Below are 17059 nucleotides of genomic sequence, written 5' to 3'. Positions count from 1 at the left end.
GGAGGAAGGCATTGAGAAGTACAAATTTGTAGTTATAGAATAGCCATGGGGATATAAAGTATAACATGAGGAACATAATCAATAATATTGTAATAACTATGTATGATATCAGATGGATACTAGATTTATTGGGGTGTCCACATTGTAAATTATATAAATGTCTAATCACCATGTTGTACACTTGAAACTAATATAATATTATATGCCAACTGTAATTAAAAAAATTAAAAAATATTTTAAAAAGTAATAGAGTGAAGAAAATTGTGAAATAAATAAATAAATAAATAATAGATGACATTAAAAAGAAGGATTTGAAAACTGGGCCTCTTTTTGTACTCTATGACCCATTTTTCTGACTGTGAAAGCTCTGAATGGCCATTTTGATATGTTTTTCATTTTCTTTTTGGCAACAAGACCTTAATTTTGTTGGCCTTAAAATTCTCATTTCTTGACAGGTGCCCATCAAACTCACATACTTTCTCCTAAAGTTTCCTACATTTTTAACTGCTTCAAGTTTGTCAGGACAGTTCTGCTTAGTCTAGCTATCTTCTAAACTTCATTTGGATAACCCCTCTCATTAAAAAAGTACTACAGAACCTCATGTTTATTTATCATTTGACCATGGTTCATGAAGCTATTATTTAAATCTCTGAATGTGCTTTCTAATGTATTTCATAACAAACTTGTAGGCTTTTTTATATTCTGATAATGTCTCCATGTGCTCATCCATCTATATTTAATGAAAAGGAATCATTTTTTTTCCTAGCAAATTTCAAACATCTGTGGAGCTATCTAATGCACAAATATGGACTTTCTGGGTGACCTTGGAAATCTTGCTCTATCTCCTGAATATATAAATCTCTTGAACAGGGAACACTGTAATGTTGATCACTTTTCAAAAATATCATAATAATTGGAAATTGTGAAGTAGTTCGCATTTACCAGCCTAAGCTTTACTGTTTTGAAAACACCAAGCATCATGTTCATTAACTCTTTTATGCCATTAGATAATTACTCAACGTGTACCACAGCCTGTTTTATTGATCTGAAGAGGAAAGGTATGTTATTTCTCGGTCTCTGCATGTCTCCTATGCTCTTGCCTTCCCCAGATCTCTGCAGTCTTGTATGTATAAGGTTACAGACTTGAGGCAGGGAAACCCTTCAGGCACTTTCAACTGGTGGGTTTAGTTTGAGTCTCTCCTTTGTTGAGTTGTCTGGGGAGGTACACCTCCCTCCTGGGATAACCACAGAATTTCTGCATTTTTACCTGAATCATTCTTATTGCGTCTGAACTTCTCCATATCCAAAGCAAAATAATGAACATCCTTATTGTTTTTGGATTTGTGATTTATGGAACCACTGAATGGAGATATCCTTGTTCCTTCTATTTTTTTTTTTCATCCTATGCGCTGTTCTTGTTCAAACAAGGGGATGCATACACCTAAATTTCCAATCCTGAGACCCCCCTTCTTTCTCCCATGTCCTCTGTATGTCTCAGTGACATAAATAGGCATCTACTTTGCCCATGTTCCAAGGTTCTGCTTATCTAATCTATGTAGTTCACTTTTGAGCCTGAGGCTCCTAACCTCTTTGCCAGTTATCCTATTTCCAGACCAAAGCTCAACCCCTCAAGGCTGCTCCACAGCTGAACCCTCTCCTCTTGAACTGATTGATGTTCAAGCTTAGAAATAAATTTAGAAAATAAGTTTAGAAATAAACTCTGTTAAAATGATTTTTAGATTTATTTTTTGTAGGACTTACCTAAGCCTTTAATGTACTTGCATTCACAAAGATGAAAATAACAGTATTTCTAAATATATTTGTTGAAGGAACATTTTTTTTTCCATTGTTTCTTTAAGGGCCGGGGTTTTTTTGGAGGTTCTTTTTTTTTAGAAGATTAGACTAGGAAATCTCCATGGTCCCTTTCAGTTTTACAGTTTCTGATTCAATGATTCACAAGAAATATTTTTGGGGAAAGTGAGTGAAGTAGAAAAATCTGTTAGTATTTAGGTAACTCTGTCAAGAGTAAGAAAGTCCAGTATTTTGGTTACTAGGGAGCTGTTTCTGTAACGAAGCAAAGAGAAAGCAGACTAACTTTTTAAAATTTATTCAATCATTGTGAGAATATTTATTGAGATCTACAGTGTGCCAGGCATTTTTCTAGAGGTTGGAATTTTAATGATGGATAAGATCAATACTCTCCCTGCGATTAAGAATCTTAGAGAAATCGGCTAGAGTAAAATAGCCTGTAAGCCATCTAATATCTTTGTGCTGAGTCTGTGCATCAAAAGTCTCATTTTAAAGTTTCCCTTCAAGTTTAAGTTCTTAAAGTTTAATTACTACTTTTGTAATAGTCTGGATTCTATTTTTTCATCCTTCTAATTAAATTAAATTAATTAAGAAAATTGGTGGACTACAGAAGCAAATATGCATAGGCACACAATATGCAGTAGATATTTATACACAGAAATACATGTGAATCATAAATATAGATAGTACCAAGACTACCTTTACTTGACTAATATTAAAAATAAAAGACTACAATTGATATATATGTGTATATGTATACATATATGATTTTCTCACAGTGTTGTCCAGAAAAACTGTATTAAAATAACCAGGGCTCCACTCAAAATATCCTCATTCAGAAGGGCTTGGAAATATGTTAAATATTCAATTGCTACCAAATAATGTATTTATGCACACTAACATCTTAAATCTTCTGATTATTGAGATTCTGGGGCCGGGGTGAGAGCTGGAGCTTGTTGCCAAGTAGGCCTAGATTGATCAGAGTTACTCACATTGGCCGAGGTGAGGGTTGCTAAGAAGGAAGGCAGGCACCCAATCTCTCAGTGGGATAATGTAAAGAAGGTAGCTGATACATAACGATGTTCAAAAAGTGTTAATTCCCTTTCTTCTGTCACACCTCAAAGAAAACAGTCAACAGCTGAGAACACCTGGGGTCTTCTCACTGTTTCCTCCCTGGTTTAGCATATTTTATTCTGTTTTCATATGAACTCACTTATGAAGAGATGCCTGGGTTCTCTCTAGAAAGATTGGAGAGCCCTCCTAGTCTGATACATACCTTGATTTCATGATTTATTTTTAAATTGATTCAGGTATTGAGAAAAATTCAAATACCCCAGTACAGAGGATTATGGGATTTTCCTTCTCACGTTACACAGAAATTTAAGAGCCTACTGGTTTCAGATCAAGACTAGAAGCCTCCATCACCACATTTCCTGTTTGTAACTGAACAAAGTACACACAAAAGATTTTAAGAAACAGAAGAGAGAAAAAAAACCGAAGTACAGATAAAGGCAAGTTTTACTGCCACACTGCTTCTAACATAACAGAACACTAATGTATTTCATAACAAACTTGTAGGCTTTTTTATATTCTGATAATGTCTCCATGTGCTCATCCATCTATATTTAATGAAAAGGAATCATTTTTTTTCCTAGCAAATTTCAAACATCTGTGGAGCTATCTAATGCACAAATATGGACTTTCTGGGTGACCTTGGAAATCTTGCTCTATCTCCTGAATATATAAATCTCTTGAACAGGGAACACTGTAATGTTGATCACTTTTCAAAAATATCATAATAATTGGAAATTGTGAAGTAGTTCGCATTTACCAGCCTAAGCTTTACTGTTTTGAAAACACCAAGCATCATGTTCATTAACTCTTTTATGCCATTAGATAATTACTCAACGTGTACCACAGCCTGTTTTATTGATCTGAAGAGGAAAGGTATGTTATTTCTCGGTCTCTGCATGTCTCCTATGCTCTTGCCTTCCCCAGATCTCTGCAGTCTTGTATGTATAAGGTTACAGACTTGAGGCAGGGAAACCCTTCAGGCACTTTCAACTGGTGGGTTTAGTTTGAGTCTCTCCTTTGTTGAGTTGTCTGGGGAGGTACACCTCCCTCCTGGGATAACCACAGAATTTCTGCATTTTTACCTGAATCATTCTTATTGCGTCTGAACTTCTCCATATCCAAAGCAAAATAATGAACACCCTTATTGTTTTTGGATTTGTGATTTATGGAACCACTGAATGGAGATATCCTTGTTCCTTCTATTTTTTTTTTCATCCTATGCGCTGTTCTTGTTCAAACAAGGGGATGCATACACCTAAATTTCCAATCTTGAGACCCCCTTCTTTCTCCCATGCCCTCTGTATGTCTCAGTGACATAAATAGGCATCTACTTTGCCCATGTTCCAAGGTTCTGCTTATCTAATCTATGTAGTTCACTTTTGAGCCTGAGGCTCCTAACCTCTTTGCCAGTTATCCTATTTCCAGACCAAAGCTCAACCCCTCAAGGCTGCTCCACAGCTGAACCCTCTCCTCTTGAACTGATTGATGTTCAAGCTTAGAAATAAATTTAGAAAATAAGTTTAGAAATAAACTCTGTTAAAATGATTTTTAGATTTATTTTTTGTAGGACTTACCTAAGCCTTTAATGTACTTGCATTCACAAAGATGAAAATAACAGTATTTCTAAATATATTTGTTGAAGGAACATTTTTTTTTCCATTGTTTCTTTAAGGGCCGGGGTTTTTTTGGAGGTTCTTTTTTTTTAGAAGATTAGACTAGGAAATCTCCATGGTCCCTTTCAGTTTTACAGTTTCTGATTCAATGATTCACAAGAAATATTTTTGGGGAAAGTGAGTGAAGTAGAAAAATCTGTTAGTATTTAGGTAACTCTGTCAAGAGTAAGAAAGTCCAGTATTTTGGTTACTAGGGAGCTGTTTCTGTAACGAAGCAAAGAGAAAGCAGACTAACTTTTTAAAATTTATTCAATCATTGTGAGAATATTTATTGAGATCTACAGTGTGCCAGGCATTTTTCTAGAGGTTGGAATTTTAATGATGGATAAGATCAATACTCTCCCTGCGATTAAGAATCTTAGAGAAATCGGCTAGAGTAAAATAGCCTGTAAGCCATCTAATATCTTTGTGCTGAGTCTGTGCATCAAAAGTCTCATTTTAAAGTTTCCCTTCAAGTTTAAGTTCTTAAAGTTTAATTACTACTTTTGTAATAGTCTGGATTCTATTTTTTCATCCTTCTAATTAAATTAAATTAATTAAGAAAATTGGTGGACTACAGAAGCAAATATGCATAGGCACACAATATGCAGTAGATATTTATACACAGAAATACATGTGAATCATAAATATAGATAGTACCAAGACTACCTTTACTTGACTAATATTAAAAATAAAAGACTACAATTGATATATATGTGTATATGTATACATATATGATTTTCTCACAGTGTTGTCCAGAAAAACTGTATTAAAATAACCAGGGCTCCACTCAAAATATCCTCATTCAGAAGGGCTTGGAAATATGTTAAATATTCAATTGCTACCAAATAATGTATTTATGCACACTAACATCTTAAATCTTCTGATTATTGAGATTCTGGGGCCGGGGTGAGAGCTGGAGCTTGTTGCCAAGTAGGCCTAGATTGATCAGAGTTACTCACATTGGCCGAGGTGAGGGTTGCTAAGAAGGAAGGCAGGCACCCAATCTCTCAGTGGGATAATGTAAAGAAGGTAGCTGATACATAACGATGTTCAAAAAGTGTTAATTCCCTTTCTTCTGTCACACCTCAAAGAAAACAGTCAACAGCTGAGAACACCTGGGGTCTTCTCACTGTTTCCTCCCTGGTTTAGCATATTTTATTCTGTTTTCATATGAACTCACTTATGAAGAGATGCCTGGGTTCTCTCTAGAAAGATTGGAGAGCCCTCCTAGTCTGATACATACCTTGATTTCATGATTTATTTTTAAATTGATTCAGGTATTGAGAAAAATTCAAATACCCCAGTACAGAGGATTATGGGATTTTCCTTCTCACGTTACACAGAAATTTAAGAGCCTACTGGTTTCAGATCAAGACTCTAGAAGCCTCCATCACCACATTTCCTGTTTGTAACTGAACAAAGTACACACAAAAGATTTTAAGAAACAGAAGAGAGAAAAAAAACCGAAGTACAGATAAAGGCAAGTTTTACTGCCACACTGCTTCTAACATAACAGAACAACATTACTTAGAAACAGAAGTTTGTGAGAGTATTTTTAATCCATGTATTTGCTTTATGGCGACATAAGGATTTTTCTGAGAAAGCAAGCATGTCAGGTAAGTCACATTTTTAATTCTTTTGTTCCATTTTTATGTCTGAAATTTCACTTAACAATTTCTAAGTCTCTAACAAAAACACTTAAGATTTAGAAAAGTAAATTAGTTTACATACTATTTTTTAAAAGTGAGATAACCTTTAGTATAATTATAACAGATTTTGAAGTGCATTAACGAGTATAAATGATTATATTCTCTTAAAAGAAAAAAGTTGGAAAGTGTTTTATAATATAAAGCTAGTTGTAGCTGTTCAGTGTTTTTTGATGATTATGCCATTTAAAGTATTTGTTTTATTTAAGAAACTTTTGTTGACCACAAATATTCCTCTTTAGTTTACTTTAGTTATAAAACAGGTTAGGAATAACCACTTTCTAATTCTTCAGAGTTTAAAAACTATATTATCCTCCCAGAAATCAATCCAATTGTCAACATTTAGAGGTGACAATTTTGCAAAGGCCAGAGAAATGCCACCACTCGAGGAATGGATTGTGAAGGTCGAATACACATTGATTAGCCATGACTGTTCTACATTTATGGTTCATTCCTCTTTCATTCTATGTACTTTTATTTCTTTAATAAGCATCTTGTTGTGGTAAGAGAAAACATGCATTTTTATTAAGGAAGAGAACAGTGAAATATATATGAAAAAGAAAAAGATTTGTGTAGTTCCCATTGCCTTAGAAAACGCAAGATATTATGTTGTATTTCCTTCCATTTTTTATTTCTATACACTCTACATGGTTTGCTTTTCATAACTGAATAATAATGTATGTAAAATTATAATCCAACTCTTTTCACAAGCATTATAACATAAGCATTTCCTTTTTATAATGATTTCTGCTTAAATATTTTAAGTAAAATAAAAATGACATCTATTGGGTTAATTATACTTTACCTAATTACTTGTTTATTGTTGGATATTTATGTTGGACATTCAGTTTTTTTATATTTTAAATGACAGAAAAGTGAAATTTATGTAGCTTTTCCTATATTAAGGGTTATTTTCTTAGATTTCTAGAATTGGAATTACTGAGTAAGAGTAATTTGTCTGATTACATCTTTTGCTTATTATTGCACTTATAGTACTTTTAATATCAATTTGTATGAGCCATTTATAAAGATATTATATATTATAATTCCTGTGAATTTGGTTCCCAGTGTTTTATTTGTTGGATTTTAAAACCAGTTGAATGGATTAATCACACAGGGAGCATAAGCTGACATATGGTTTCCATATCTCTCCATATCTTTTTCAGGATTCATAGATTAGCAAAGAACAAAAACTATTATTCCAGTTTTGTTAGTGTCCTGCAAGAAATGGACATAGCAATACTATAAACAATTGCCATGAGCTGAGGGTGATGGGAAATTCAGGAAGGCTAAAGGCAGTGAATATGACATCCAACTATTTCCAGTATTAATTCTAATTTTATACGGAATATGGTAAAATTTCCTCTATAGCATTTTATAGTTTAGATTTTCCCTCCAGCTGTAATACAGGATTTCTGCCATTGACAATTAAGACCTTTTGCAATTCCACAGAAGTAATAAAAATGTATTTGCCATGAAAGCTCCACAAGTCTTAAAAAAAAAAAAAAAACAATGTGAAATAAGATGATAATATGTTTTACCTTTAGATGGGTAAAGTAAGAAAGAAAATATGTGAATAAAACAAAAAAGTGAAATTTGTCCTAGTTATTTAAAGCAATATGTGAAAAGGAAAACTCAAATCTTTCCTTTTCTCCTACTTACATGACTTATAGTCACTACGTCAATAAATGTGCTGGTATTATAATTTCTATTATGTTTCTGCATTTATGTAAAATTAATATTAGCTGAATCAAGTGGTGAAAACAATTCATTTGGCTACCATTAATTTTTTTTTAACCAATGATTCTCAATAGTTACATGCTGTTTTTCTAAAAAAGAATTTTCATTGTCTTTTCTTTGTTTTCCCTTGAACCTCAGTCACCTTTTTGAGAACAATGAAAGCCTTCTTTTTTTTTTTTTTTAGAAAGTAGGTAGGTAAGACTAATTTATGAATCATCTCTTAAACTCACATGTTCTTTAAATTAAAGATAGATTAGAAACAATGTTTCATTATTTAACTTAGATGATGTTTGGCTGTGATTTTAAGGAAAGTCAGTCCAGGAAAGATTGTCACTTAATGGTCATAGCTCAGAAATAAATGTCCACAAATTGTCAGTTAATAATAAATATTATTGATTACTTTTTTAGACATTTTTTATTTTATTTAGTTTTCTCAGCATTCCTGAATTAAAAAGAGAAAAAAATTAACAAGACTTCCTAAGACATTAAAGAAATATAGTAGTTAAAATATTTTGTTGGATGAAAATTTCTACATACTCATGCCATCTTCAGAGGGTTTTACCAAGATGTTTCTCCAATAGGAAACAATAATATATATAACGAAGTAGCTAAATACAGATGAAAAGAGATTCATCTACAGCAGAAATTTGGATATCACTTCAATCCCAATAGGATTTCTGAAGTTTACCACTTCCAATTAAAGTTTAATTGTAAAAGTGACATGGAGTCTAGTAATGGAGGAATCATAACATACTATCATGACATACCTTGCACCTCACTCCCAAATATACGCTTTCCTCAATTAAATTTAATAAATATTAATTAAGAGCAATCATGATGTACTAGAAAAAGAGAACCTAGATGTCACACAAATGGGTATCTGAACTCCAATTTTATAAGTGGCTTAAGTGAGTTTCAGTGATTTGCTCAAAGTCACACAGCTAGTGACACTCATTCTCTCTCTCCACAGTGTTTGAAACAGATATTCCGGTGAACCATATTGTTGTTGTCCCTCTCCTCATCTCGGCCCCTCCCAGACATACACCATTCATTTCTCAAATAATGCACTATTTATAATAGACACCCATTTAAGATTGACAGATTCAAATTTTGCATTAAAACAATATCTTATTTACTTGAAAGCCTGGGACTGGGTACGAGAATCACTTGCAGTATGCCTGTGACTCGAGTGCGTTCTAGGGATGGTGTAATAGAATGGATAGTTGTGGGGGAGCTGTGTGGACAGCAGCAACGTGCTACATTCCAAAAGTCAAGAATGTGCCTAGTTCGGCACCAAACTCTCACCACAGTGAGAGTAAGTCATGAGTAGAATCCATGGAGATTGATATACCAGAATTTTTTCTTTGAATTTTTTGGGTTGCCTAAAATAAATATACACATTCATGGAATGCAAAAGAGAGGTAGTCACTGCTCTGACAGAGTTTATAAGCCAAGGAAGAGAAACCATCAAGAAAAGCCATATCCTTTATACTATAAACTCATACACTTGTCTCAATTACAGACTCCTCGAAGGAGAAAGAATTAAAGCATTATATTTATTGCTTTTCTATTGTAAATTATTTAAGTCAGACTTCTGTAAGAATCAAACCTGCCAGCAGAAAGACATAGCATTTGCTTGGCTGGGTTTCCTTCCAGAGTACATATAATTGTGAATTTTAAATACAATGCCTGCCAAATACTGTTGGCTTTAAGGGAGTCAGAGGTCTTATAATTAAACCTACTACTATTAGCCCTTGGCAGTTGAAAACTAGATAGAAAAGGTTGAATTGTGATTTTCCTAGCTGTCTTTACCTCACTAATAACTTCTTAAAGCCTTTGGCTTTTTAACAGTGTAAATAGCTAAATTCAAATTGTGTGGGAGTTCTTTTTAAATTGATGAAAGCTATACAAATGAAAATAACTACAGTTAATGAATAATAATACTAAAGATTGCATTTTCTGGGCAAGAACTTTTGAGTACTTTGTGCATTCAATGTTACAAGAAGCACTTTATCTACTGAATAGATACCCACATGGATCTGGTGATATTAATATTGCATATGGAAAATAACTATGTGAGGAAGGTGTAAAGTGTGTGTGTGTGTGTGTGTGTGTGTGTGTGTGTGTGTGTGAACATTTATACAGATCTGCCATTCAAGCTGAAAATCTTCACCATTTATATACTCAATAATCTCATCTGTGTGCATTTTATTTTTCAAAGTGGGGATGTTTATTGTTGTCAATCAAAGGTTATGAATGATATCAGGAAAGTCATGAAATACTTCTAACATCAGAGGAAAACTAGAGACCATACTAAACCAACATCACATATTAGAATTTACCCTGTGTTTTAAAAGGTTATGTGAAGTGAATTTACTGTTACAGTAAATGACGACAGCCAGCCCTAGAGGAACGTACAGTGTGGTCCAAGTTTTTGTCTTAGTGTTGCTGACATATTTCATGACAAGTATTAGGTCTTTCCTTAAAGCTTTACATAAAATGTAGGCTTGTGATTTTGATTTAGCTGTTTCTTTGTAGCTGAGAGGAAAACTATCTTCTTTTAGCAATTAAAAGACTACTACAAATTTGCAATGCTTCCTTTAATTAAAAAGACGAAAGAGAAACTTCTAACTGAAACATAATTTTGTGCAAGTGATAGGATAATTTATAGCTAAAAATTAGTGTATTTTAAAAATGAGATAGGGCTTTCTACGTACTGTATTAAAGTATGCTTTCGAATACTGTGCTATATTTTATTTATCCAAACCACAACTATTTATTGAGTATATACTAAATACTAGATACTGTTATAAATGAAAAGGAAAAAAATATTAAATAGGAAGGAGTATAATTTTATTAGTTCTCTCAAGAATGATAAATTCTAGAGATGTTATTATTTTCTACGTATTTACTTAATTTTTTACCCCTCCCTCAGAAAGAGAAGTATTAGAAATATACAGAACGATATAAAAGATAACCAAACAAATCAAAATAAAGGGAAAATAAGGACCAAGGGATACTATTAGTTCACAAAAATGAGTATCATATAATCCTAGAGATTTAAGTTAGATTGTGTGTCAAATAATGCACAAATATAGACAGATGACCAATGACAATATTCACATGGATTATAAGGCTAAAAATGTGCCAGTTCTTGAGGAGATCCCTAGCTTCTTATACTTGAGATCAAAATAATATATTAAACAATATCTTCTACTCCATAGCATCACTATAATTAATTAATTCAATGGCAAGTTATATACGGTTGGATTTTTTTTTTTCTTAAAATGAGATTGATTTAGCCCTGATAACGAAGATAGAAAATAGAAGAGAACAAAAAGAGCAAAAAAGAATTTTAATTTTAATTTTCCAACTACAACTTGAAATTCAGTTTTCTGTTAGGATAGATCAACAGCTGAAATGGAAGCAAGTTTAATATTCTCTTAAGAAATCTTAGGAACATAACTAAGACATGTCCCAGTCATTGAAGCCCATTCTGCCTCTATTCGGGGATAGATCCAGGGAGAACCTATAGGCAGGGTCAAAATTTCCTTCTAAAATCAGTTTTGCATCCTTTCAGCATGTGTGTCTGTGAATGATCAAGGTCTCAAAGAATATATCATAGCAATTTGATGCAGTAGTTCTATCTAGATTTGACTATTTCTAAAGCAAAGTTACAAGTCACTCAATTTGGCCAAAGGTAAACTATTAATACATCAATTAAATGCTTAATGTTAACCAACTTTCTGGTCATCTATAGTAATAAATGAGCTGTGAAATGTGTTTTTGGGTAAGTTATATTGATTCAGAGGGGAAGGGATTAAGAAGTACAAATTGATAGTTACAAAATAGTCATGGGGATGTAAAGAAAAACATGAGGAGTATAGTTAATATTATTGTAATAACTATGTATGGACTAGCTTTATTGGGGTGATCACTTCATAAGTTATAAATATCTAATCACTATGTTATACACCTGAAACTAATATAATATTGTATGCCAACTATAATTGAAAAATAAATATGTATGTATATATAGTTTTGGGGCAGAGAGAATTAGAATGTTGTTGATGAGTACTTTCACCAAAGTCACAGTGGCCTAATGAGTTACCCTTCTCTCACAAGATCTATTTCTCAGCTCATGGAACGTAGGTCCTTTCTCACTACTACGAGAGACAAATGTAATAGAATCTTCAAACTGTTTTTCCTGAGTTGTGGGTATTTCTAGACCTTACACTTGATCGGAACATTTTTGTTGGCCCTGGTCATTCCATTATTCTCTTCACTCATTTTTTATTTATTTAGTCAGTTAACACATGTTTAGTGAGCACCTACTTTGTGCTAAATAGGTTGCAGAAATAATGTTAGGAGTCTTAGTAGTAGGAAGATAATAATAATAAGAAGAATAAGAATGGCTAATATGTATTGAGCTTTTTATTAGTGAGAGACATCATTCTATAAATCTTATTACAAGTCTTAATTCATTCAATCCCCATAACAATAGGTACAATGATGAAATGAGGCATGGAACAAATATAAATATAATGTTCTTTTTGTCCTTTGGGAAGCTGACAGTCTGTTGGGGAGAGATTTATATATATAAATGATTATGTCAATATTTGTTGAAATATAGAGTGAGATATAAGATGTCACTTGCTGGGGAGACAGGTACATTGAATGAATGTTTCAAAGAGAAGACAGTCTTGAAGGATGTCTAGGAATTCGTCAGATGGGTAAGGGGAAAGGCATTTCAGGCAAAGGGGCAAATATATAGAAACAAAAAGAAAAGAAATGGTAAGTATGATATCTACTAAAAATTACAAGTGCTTCAGAATGATTGGAGCATGGTGTACTACTGGGTGGGTATAGCAGATAAATTCTAAAAAAGGAAGAAAACCTAAAGTAACATTTTGGGAAATAGTTCATGGTAAGGAAAAAAGAGTGTGATGTTCTCTGTAGTCAGGACAGAAATAGTAACAGACACCTTTTCTTAAAAGACTATGTCACATGCACCAGAAAGAAGACAACAAGACAACTTTCTTCAGTAATCACAGAGTAAGGGAATATATGGGAACAATGTGTGGAAGGATAGCTAGATCATGAGTGGTAGAGTTGATGTAATGTGGATTAAGTGAAAGAGCCATAAATACAATGTCAAGGTCAATCAAACTAACAGGAAAGAGGCCAGACTGACCTGAGAAGGGTCTGCTTAATATTATGTTTTAAAACCTTGGCATCAAGATACCAATATCTATCTATGGCCATGCCACCCTGAACATGCCCGATCCCATCTGATCTCAGAAGCTAAGCAGGGTTGGGCCTGGTTAATACTTGGATGGGAAATCACTAGGAAGACCAGGTGCTGTAGGTGTTAAAAAAAAAGAAAAAAAGAGAAAAAAAAAAAGATACCAAGATCCTTTAAAATGTGTGTATCCTTCAATCCAGCAATTCATCTGCAAGATATTTTACCTAAAAAAAATTAAGATGGTATATAGTTTTAGCTAAAGATAGTCATCACAACATTGCTTATATAACTAAAAATTAAAACAACTTAAATATCTTACAATAAAGGATTTTAATAAACTATGGAAAACATATGCAATGGAATATAAGGCAGCTAAAAGAAATGGAAGCACATTTTGTTTATGGGAAAAGAAGCACCCCTAGTTATTGAGGGGAACATAGATAACAGTGTAGGCAATTTAATGGAATCCTATGTCTCCGTCTGTGACAATTTCTACACAGAATAATAACTGGAAGTATATTAACCAAGGTGTTCACAGTGATTGTCTCTTCATAATAGGATTGTGGTTGATTCTTATCTTTTTGTTTTTGCTTATAACATTGAACATGGATGATGCGTATAATATGTCTGGCTTCTTTGTAGCACTTAAAGTTCATTTATTTAAATGTCGCCAAATACAGTGACTGTAGAGTCTACATTTGGCTGACTGAATAACTTGAAATGATTGTTGTGATATGCTTCAGTAGAAAATCTAGTGTATGCCCTCAAATTGCTTTAAAATGTGGAAGGACTTAGAACTATACCTAGAATATGGGTCATTCAGTGACATACACAAAAAGAAAAGCCTTTAATAATAGAAATCATTAATTTAATAACAGTAATCAGAAATTAATAATGATACTGATTGAATACATAAATATACAGTATTGTAGAATCACAATTTACTTTCTTGGAGTCAGCATTCACATGAGTATATGTCTACTAAGATAATTAGCTTAATTATATATGTATGTATATATAGTATGTATATTATAATATGCATTGCATAAGCTAATTATAATAATTAGGCTAGTATATATTGTATTCAGATATTTGTATATTATATATAAATAAATTATTTTATATAAAATAAATTATTTAACTTATATATTATGTATGATATTATTATTTATAACACATTATATATTAATAAATATATTACATATATAAAATCAAGCTAATTATCATAGTAGTCTCACATATAGGTATAAAGACTGCCATAAAAATCATGAGCAACTGATAGGCAATAATATCCACAAAACCCCCTTTATGGCTCAGGAATGAAAAAAGAGGACTTCACAGAGAACAAGAAACATAATCAACTCTCCACTATCCATTCATGGGGCTCTAAATAGTATGAGAAAAGCTCCTTATGGCCAGTCTTAACAAAACTGAGTTACTATGATTCCGGAATTGTTTTATTCCAATGCACAGTATCCTATACTACTTGGATTAATAGAAAGAAAAAGTGATTTTCAGTAAATAATGAAAGCAAGTTTGATTATAGTCTGAGGATTAAAGAAAAGGGAAAATCACAGCAAATTATGATCCTGGATAATTTGGATAGCCTTGATTTTGGATAGCCAGCAGTTGTCAAATTTTAGAAGCTAGACTAAAACTGCCTTCCATGTCATTAACACTAAGAATGTGGAAAATTGCTTCCTTTGCTCGTGCTGAATGCAGGGACTTCACCAATACCCATCTAAAATCTGTTAAGAAGCCTTTGGCTTTCAATGTTAATCAATTTCTTGGCAAAAGATTTGTCCTTCGTTGTGAATAAATACAGTGGTTTTAATTGTGAGAATACCTAGTTCAAAACAAATAGGTAAGCAGCTACTATATATTAAGAGTATGTGTGCTTTTGTTTGCAGGAAACTCTGAATGCCAGTTTTACGTCTGGGCAATTCTAGCCTTCTTGGTTTTAGCTTTGGCTCTATCCCTGATCTTCAATATTTCCCACTATGTGGAAAAAAAGCGACAAGGTAAGACATTTTGAGAAATAACCATATGGCACCTGCTTGAATGGAGGAGACTGAGTCACTGGAAAATCTACAGAAGAAGACAATTTTATAAAATGTTATCCAGCTGGATATTCTTATCTGTAGAAAATCTGTTTGCTATGTTTTTTCACCCTAAAGACTCTCTTAATTTAAGAATGCAGGTTACAGCTCTCCTGGCTAGAAACCTGCCTCTCCCTTTGGAGTGTACTATCTTGTCTTGTCTTGTCACCTCCTTAATTCCACAAAGCTGCAACCTTCCTTAGCGTGGCTCTCCTTCTAAAATGTACTTTCAGTAAATCTTATTTTTTTAAAAAATAAAAAATAAAAATAAATAAATAATTAATTAGTTAATTAAAAAAAGGAATGCAATCATATTAGCAATGTAAACAGACTCCCAATCTATTTCATCTCTGCCTTAAGGTGAAAAGTAGGAAGGGATTATCCTAGTAAAATGTATTTAACCTCCACCAATTGAATAACCTATGAAACTAGTCTATTCTGGAGCAGCCATAAAGGTTCTCTGTGATGCGTGATGAGAAAATCGAAGACTAGCTCTTTAAGGTTCCACTCAAGCCTATTCAAGCTTCTCAGTGTCCATCAGTGCAGTAGGCTCAGTAGGAATCAGAAGGGAACTTGATTCTCTTAGGAGTGTCTTCTTAAATTTGATGATACTAATGTAAAATATGAAGGAGAAGACACATCTATTAACAGCAAAATCGAAGATGAGTGTTCAGTTTCTCTAATTCTCTGACCAAAATGATTTCAACCAGTAGATGTTGCTTTTGCATTGTTGACCAAATGTCCTCAGCCAAAATTCAACACACTTTTAGAATCTCTATTAGATCATTTCTACACCTAAGACGAAATTGCAGGCAAGCAACACTTTTTCATTAGCAATGATTTCAGTAAATACTTTTAAAATCAAATATTTTTCGAAGTTTATGTCAGATGCACAAATGACCCATCAACATCTTCTAAAAAAAAACTTCCTTTCTTTATAGAAAAATAAATTAAGACTAGCACTTTTCTTGATACAATAGCTTAAAGTAAATATATTTAAAATTTTTATTAAAATATTTTATGAATGCAGATAATATTTTCACCTAAAATAGAAAAGGTGAATTAAGAGCCATACAGGTGAATAACTGAAGGTACAATCCAGCACAAGAATAAGCATCTGAACTAGTACTCAACTCTTCCATTGATTCCGGTGGTAATCCTTTGGAGATGTGTATAGGTTTTCCAGCTGTCATTTTGGTAGTTCGTGCTTTGGAGTTTATGTACCCATTACATACCATTTTGCCACCATATAAACTCCTTTGGGGACTTGTTTGCTCATAATGGGTAGTTGATCATTGTTAAAAGATAGTAGCCTAACTAAAATAAGCAAGCTTTAAATTTTCTTAAAGATAGATTTTTTTGTTTGTTTTTCTTCTTTCAATTGTATTAACCCTTACTGCCTCAGGCATGTCAGAAATGACTCCTTGCCTAAAAGTAGTATAATTGGAAATAACATTTAAAAAAAATAGGAAAAAATAAATTGCATTTATTGATGTATTTTTGAAAATCAACTTCAGTTCCCTCATTTGTTTTTAACATCATGACTTTAGAAGCCAACTTGACATTGAATTAGAACTATGCTTTCAATATATACCTGGGAGATCTTATACAAGGAGTATTAGTTCTGATTTTTCAGTTTCCTTACCTACAAAATGTGAAAAATATCATCAAGACTTTAGGGTTCTTGTGAGAATTATATAGAAACAGTATTCCTCCTTATCCACGGGGAAT

General features: G+C 32.8%; 1 protein-coding gene, 1 long non-coding RNA gene and 1 pseudogene across 2 annotated transcripts in view; 2 read left to right on the top strand and 1 right to left on the bottom strand.

Annotated features, from left to right (window-relative positions):
* Positions 1 to 17059, bottom strand: part of LOC111734649 — a 67715-nt gene that overhangs the window by 18377 nt on the left and 32279 nt on the right. The gene's annotated exons all lie outside the window — the stretch shown is intronic.
* The window catches only part of LOC105307134 (T-cell receptor-associated transmembrane adapter 1), a 32936-nt gene continuing 21757 nt past the window's right edge, over positions 5881 to 17059 (top strand). The window contains exons 1-2 of the mRNA XM_011382528.2: positions 5881 to 6154; positions 15140 to 15250. Of these exons, the coding sequence (XP_011380830.1) occupies positions 6148 to 6154; positions 15140 to 15250 (118 nt within the window). The 5' untranslated portion in view covers positions 5881 to 6147. The remainder of the gene's footprint in view (positions 6155 to 15139; positions 15251 to 17059) is intronic.
* LOC111736297 lies at positions 13238 to 13355 on the top strand (annotated as a pseudogene).

The sequence above is a fragment of the Pteropus vampyrus genome, unplaced genomic scaffold, assembly GCF_000151845.1.
Source record: "Pteropus vampyrus isolate Shadow unplaced genomic scaffold, Pvam_2.0 Scaffold1, whole genome shotgun sequence".
In the NCBI taxonomy this organism is placed as follows: Eukaryota; Metazoa; Chordata; class Mammalia; order Chiroptera; family Pteropodidae; genus Pteropus; species Pteropus vampyrus.
The sequence above is the reverse complement of the archived record's forward strand: the minus strand, read 5'-3'. Positions and strand labels throughout refer to the sequence as shown.